The sequence below is a fragment of the Nematolebias whitei genome, chromosome 19 (genome assembly GCF_014905685.2).
Source record: "Nematolebias whitei isolate Nwh7 chromosome 19, NemWhi1, whole genome shotgun sequence".
Classification (NCBI taxonomy): Eukaryota; Metazoa; Chordata; class Actinopteri; order Cyprinodontiformes; family Rivulidae; genus Nematolebias; species Nematolebias whitei.
Window position 1 is genome coordinate 35,600,014 of NC_056516.1, and position 6,089 is coordinate 35,606,102.

Here is a 6,089-nt window from a genome sequence, read left to right on the forward strand (position 1 = left end):
TCTAATGAAGCATTGAACAGCTCCTCTGTTCAATGCTTCATAAGTGTATTTTATGTAGCTGATTAAGATGGCCACCACAGCTAAGCAAACTTAAGCACAAAATTGGGCATAACTTAGACAATTTTACAGATATTGCGCTAAAATTTGTTGTGGTAGTAACTGAGTCACCCCAGTCTCTAAGCACTACCTGAACACACAAGATGTTTTTAAACATTAGCCGTCTATAACGTCTGCCCATCTGTTGGCAAAATATCTTTTGAACCATCGGATGGATTTTAAATAGTTTTCTGAAATATTGGGTGTAGAGTAATAACCGACTCAGTTCAAGATGGCTGCCACTGATCAATTTAAACTAACGCAGAAATGGATGTACCTCAATCAGTTTTACAGATATTGAGATAAAAAGTGATATAGAAGTAGCTGAGTCATCCTAACGTCACATAGAAGATTCTGCAATATTGCACGAGTACAAACTGAGTGATCTTGTCGTCACATTTCACTGCACGTGTTAAAATGTTTTGTCTCGTTTACTGAATTCCCCGCTTCGTGTTTCTGACCCTCCCTGAGACTTTCAGGGTTTTTTGGCCGTTCGTCTTTAGTTTCTACTCGTTTTCTGTGCTTCCCGTGAAGTGCTGGCTCAGTTTCTGTGTTTGTGTTGCTGCAGTTGTGCGTCTCTGCTTTGTTCTCTCAGTCTGTCAATGAGGAGGCCTCCCCTTCCTCCCCCTCGCACCCCGGGCCCAGCTCCGGGCAGCTACAGGTGAACACATGTAGAAACACACAGATAAAAGCTGCTTGATGGATTTAAATCACGTAAATTGTGTTTTTAACACGACACGCAAAATAGCAAAAATAAAAAAAAATCTGATTTGTCTCGTTTTCATTAGTCTTTTTTTTTTTCATTTGTCTCTGTGCCTTTCTCATCCACTCACCTTCAGCTGACAAACGGCTTTGAGCATCACGCTGCCCTCTGTCTGCATGGAGTGCTGCTGCAGGCCCAGGACACCCACCTCCACCCTTCATACTTCACCTACTCCTCTCCCTCCACCGCCACCTCTCCCATGTCCTCGCCCTCCTGTCAGTCCGTTTCTCCCACGTGGCCTCGCTCAGGCTTCGGCCAATCGGGAGAGTTCCCGCCTCTCAGCCCTCCAGGGACCGGAGCGATCCCCTCATCCAGAGTCCCGTCCTGGAAGGTTTGACCTGCGTTCCTCCATGATGTCCTCCCTCCGTTCCTTCACTTTATCCTCGTTTCATTGTTCATGAGTCATTTTATTTTATTCACCCCACTGGCAGGAGCTCAGATTAAAGCTGCTACCGTTTGAAACGTGACTTTAACTCAAGATTTTACTTAACGTAACAGAGAATAAGTCAAATTATCAGAAACATTCCAAGTATTTGCTGCCTCAAGTTAAACGTTTTAACTTCACTCAACAGAATTTTTCTCTGCGTAAAATCTATATTTTTTTCCTATTTGGTCTAAGAAAAACAAAAATTTGAGAATTAATATTCTATCAAATATTGCACAACACCGTTACGCATCATTTGGTTCGTGTGTTCCTTCGTAGGACTGGGCCAAACCGGGTCCGTACGACCAGCCAATGGTCAACACTCTGAGGAGGAGCAAAGACAGAAGAGAGACTTCAGATCCCATCAGCCACCAGGGCACAGACGTCATTACAGCAGGGGAGGAGCCACAGGGGGTCAAAGGGAGCCACTCTGTGATGTCTCCAAAGGTCAGATGGACTTTTAGAAATATCTTTAAATAAAAAAAACAGACCCATACTGGAATCAGTTTTGTGATGGCTATACAAATCAGAAACGCGTAAAGTTTTTTATAACGATGCTCTTCATCATGATCAGGGTGACAAAGAAGCCCATGAGGAGCTGGCCCGAGTGCTGGCTCGGGGTCTCCACCTGGACATCCACGGCTGCAGCCGGGACTCTCTGCAGGGCTCCAGTGGCTACAGCAGCCAGACCAACACACCCTGCTGCTCCGAGGACACCATCCCTTCACAAGGTGTGCTCATGTAAAGTTGTTGTAAGGAAACCGCATCAGAAACAGGGACCTCCAGGTAACCGGTTGGTTTTTCTTTACAACGAAGAAAATCGTTCAAGTGGTCAGAGGTTAAACGTACGTCTGTAGCGTCGGTACAGTAGTCCCTCAGTTATCGCGGGGGTTACATTCCAGACACCCCCCGCGATAGGTGAAAATCCACAAAGTAGGGACGTTTAATTTATTTTAGTATTTATATACATTTGAAAGCTTTATAAACCCTTCCCACACTCTTGCAATGTTCAACCCTCTTAAACCTACGTACGTTTACCAGCAAATGTATATGTACTGTGCAGTACTGAAAGATCTTATCTGGGTACTCACCAGAGAAAATACTACTGCCGGTTCTGAGAGACTGATAAATGGATTGTTACTTCTGACTCTGCGTTGCAAAACTATTTTTATCACATCGGACTCTCCGCTAGTCTTTGAATTGTGGCAGAAAGCACCGTTGGCTTCTGGGCCGTGTAGTTCTTTTGACTTGCGTTACAGTGTAGGCTTATTGAAAGAAAACTACAAAATGGCGGTGCTTGTCCAAAGTTTTTATTTATTGTCCCATCGGTTGATTCACGCTCCCGTCCGCACCCGTTCACTTTTTATTTCGTACAGTCCCAATCACATGACTAATATTAGATGACAATCGTGTGTCGTGTACAGTCTTGCGTTGCAAACGCCCGAAAGTCGAACCGCAAAGTATCGAGGGACTACTGCGCATCTCAAAGTGACAGGAGGCGGTGGTCTCTTGTGCAGAAGTCAGAAAATCATCTTTCTAACAAGCTTGATCGCGATGCTGCTTTTGTTTTGGTACCATTTGCCAAACAAACCTTAATATGTTGGTGAGCTCATCTGTGATATGAATAAATGTCCCTGACTGGCAACCGTTACCATCATCTCCTGATACTGGACTGAGTATTATTTTCTGTGGCAAATATAAGAACTTGCTTTGTTGTGAACTAACCCTCAGATTTGAAGTACTGGACTTCCTTCTTTGTTCTCCGTAGTGTCGGACTGCGATTACTACTCTGTTGGCGCGGACCACGAGGCTGAGCAGCACCGTCCCTCAGACTTCGACAAGTCGTCCACCATCCCGAGGAACAGCGACATCAGTCAGTCGTACCGCCGCATGTTTCAGTCCAAACGCCCCGCTTCAACCGCCGGCCTCCCCTCCAACCCTTCAGCCATCATCACCCCGGGGGTCGCCACTATTAGACGGACTCCGTCCTCCAAACCCAACTTGCGGCGACCCTCCGGGGGCCTCAACCTTGGCCCCATTCCCATTAAACCCCCCATGATCCCAGTCAAGACCCCCACTGTGCCTGAACACCCTGGCTTCCCTACCAGAGCACCTTCTGAAGCTAGTACACCACGGACCCCACTAAGTCCACCAAGCACCCCTTTGTCACCCGGCAGCAACGGACCACTCTCACCAAAGTCTGTTGCCTGGGAGACCTTGCAGCTGGACGAAGGCTCAGATCCTCCCACCCCCCCACCACAGCCAGGCGGTCGGGTGTCTGAGTGGGAGCGTCGACGTCTCCCTGAACTCCTGGAGGAGGCAGAATATTGTGAGGTGGAGGACTTCCTGGTGGACATCCGACGAGGAGTCAAGCTCAAGCAGGCGATGACTAACGACCGATCGGCCCCGGTTATTCACTGAGAGCAGCCGGGTCGGGCCGACCGGGTCCAGTTTAGGTCTGAATATTCTGAGGGAGGGACACAAACGGACACAGCGAGGCCTGAAAGGAGTTGGAAGCTGCGATGGTTAGTTTGAAAAAGGTGCCAAAACGGATCAAAGATGCTCCGAGACTAATCTTGGATCAATTCTGAAGAGTCAACAACTAACTTATTATAAGACGCACACTTTAAAATGTAGGAGGGTGGCACTGACCCAAGATTATATCTTTGAGGCAACTTATTTGTTAAAGAAAACAGATGTTAGTGATTAAAGTTAAAGGAGAAAGCCTAAACGGAGAGAAGGGATGATAAAGCGATAAATTCTCCGAAATTGACACGGAAGTGTTTTCAAAAAGATCAAATGATTGCGTTAATGTACATATTTAGATTGACGTGTTTGTCATTTCTGTTTTTCACACTCGTTTTACATCCCAAGTCTCTTAATTTCCACTTAACGTGCCAAAAGCCTCCGTGCCAGATGTTCATGAAGCGATACGCGGCTGTTTTCTTCCGTCGTTGCAGGAAGGCGTTCGAGACTGAAACACAGGAAGTGAGAGAGTATTTGTTTATGTAGGATAGTATACGCAGGAGTTTAACCCAGTGGTTGAATTAATAATAGTAGGTAGTGCTGCATGTTGTTAAAGTACCATTTAAATGAAACCCACAAGCAAATAAAACCTTATAAGACCCCGGCTGTACAAACCAATTAATCTGTAAACTGAAAATTTTAAACGTTCCTCCTCTTGTCACTTCGTTTCGAGTCTAATGTTTTCTGTAAAGCACTTTGAATAACTAATGATTCAAGTTATAAATTCACAATTGTTAGAAATGAAATAATGCAAACGTGCCCATGCCACTGTATTAGTTAGCACGGTGTGCAGTGATTGGAGTGGATTCGATGTTTTGGTCCGTAGAGCTGATGTAGCTGGTACTGATGTCAACGGTCGTGGACAATATTTTAGTAAACTTACTATTTTTTCCCCTTTTGTTTGGGAAACGTGCTGCAGTAATCAGAGTTTTATTATAGAATATATGTACAAATTGAAAGGATCTGGTCTATTCAGACGTATATTAGAGATTTTCTGACAATCAAACGTGATGTTTAGCCGATGTATTTGTCAAAAAGTCGAGTCGCAGCAATAGTTGTCAAAATATAAACTAGGTCACCATCTGAGGGTTCAGTCAAATAATCCCAACACTTGATGGACTTTTCTGAAGTAACAGTTTTTTAGATAAACACCCCCTCACACTTTACTGTATTTTGCCATGGCAGTGTGCGCATATTTGTTTGTAGTTAGCAAAATATCTTCTAGATTGGACAGATGTTAATCAGAAAGCAATCAAGACGTCTGCAACCGAGCAACTTTTGACGTTATCTAGTTTAAGAGCAAAGCAATCATAGTAAACACAGAAAGCGTCAGTTTTACGGTAACGTGGTAGTAGCTGAGACTGGTTCCCAACGTGACGGTGGAAGATTTAAGTTTCAAACTTCATCAAGCGTTAACCACCAAAGGGATTAGCACCAGGCTGCTACAGATAAACATTATTTTCTTACAGCCAACATCATTGAACTGCAATGCAAATACACAAAACTGTGATGAGGGTGTTGCTCCGGCGCCGTTAAGATGAAGTCATAAATTGTCTCGAACACAAAACATCACGGATCATCCAAGAGTCGACAGATTCTGCTGTTCACTCTCACGGCTCCAACAAAAGCTCTTTTTTTTAAGCATCTTCTCCACGATTCGTTGAATCGCCCAAAGAATTAGTAATCGCAAATAATTAGCAAAACTAATTTAAGACAAACTTCCCTCTTGTACCAAATATTCCCGTCGACGTGGCATCTTCCCATTTTTATTCTAAACAGAATAAAGCTGTTACATTAACCTTTTTTCTAAAGTCACCCATGTACTTGTACATTATAAAACCCTATAAATTTTAATAATATGCATGTTCTTGCTTTTTATGTAATGGTTTTTGGCTGCAGCAAATTCTTAAGTTGGTGTTTTTTTTCTAAAACGACACATTTTGTACATCCCGTCATGACATCAGACTTCCTGCGAGGATCGTAAAGTTTCATTTTTTACGTTCGACAACTGAAGCCCGTTTCACCCGTTTTCCTCTGAAGGTTTAAAAGAAGTTGGAATGACGCAGCTGATGCGATGCGCGTATGAAGCTGAACGTTCGAGCCCCGTGGCTGAAATCATGACGAGGACGAGACAATATTAGGAGTTAAATCTAAAAATGATCAACCATTTATTTAATGCATTTGGTAAAAAAACTAATTATTCAACCTACTCGTCTCAAACTCCGTATGGTTCTAGGTCATTTCTATCAGTTTCCTCACCTTTTAATGTTTGATCTGTGA

General features: G+C 43.9%; 1 protein-coding gene across 4 annotated transcripts in view; it reads left to right on the forward strand.

The window, feature by feature from the left end:
- Nucleotides 1-4,407, forward strand: part of LOC119425582 (protein MTSS 1) — an 82,526-nt gene extending 78,119 nt beyond the window's left edge. Inside the window, exons 12-16 of one of the 4 annotated variants that reach the window (XM_037693112.1) lie at nucleotides 665-757; nucleotides 936-1,190; nucleotides 1,563-1,730; nucleotides 1,858-2,014; nucleotides 3,052-4,407. In XM_037693112.1, the coding sequence (XP_037549040.1) occupies nucleotides 665-757; nucleotides 936-1,190; nucleotides 1,563-1,730; nucleotides 1,858-2,014; nucleotides 3,052-3,704 (1,326 nt within the window). In that variant the 3' untranslated portion in view covers nucleotides 3,705-4,407. The remainder of the gene's footprint in view (nucleotides 1-664; nucleotides 758-935; nucleotides 1,191-1,562; nucleotides 1,731-1,857; nucleotides 2,015-3,051) is intronic. The other 3 variants (XM_037693113.1, XM_037693114.1, XM_037693115.1) reach the window with 3 other exon arrangements.
- The last annotated feature ends 1,682 nt before the right edge of the window (nucleotides 4,408-6,089 follow it).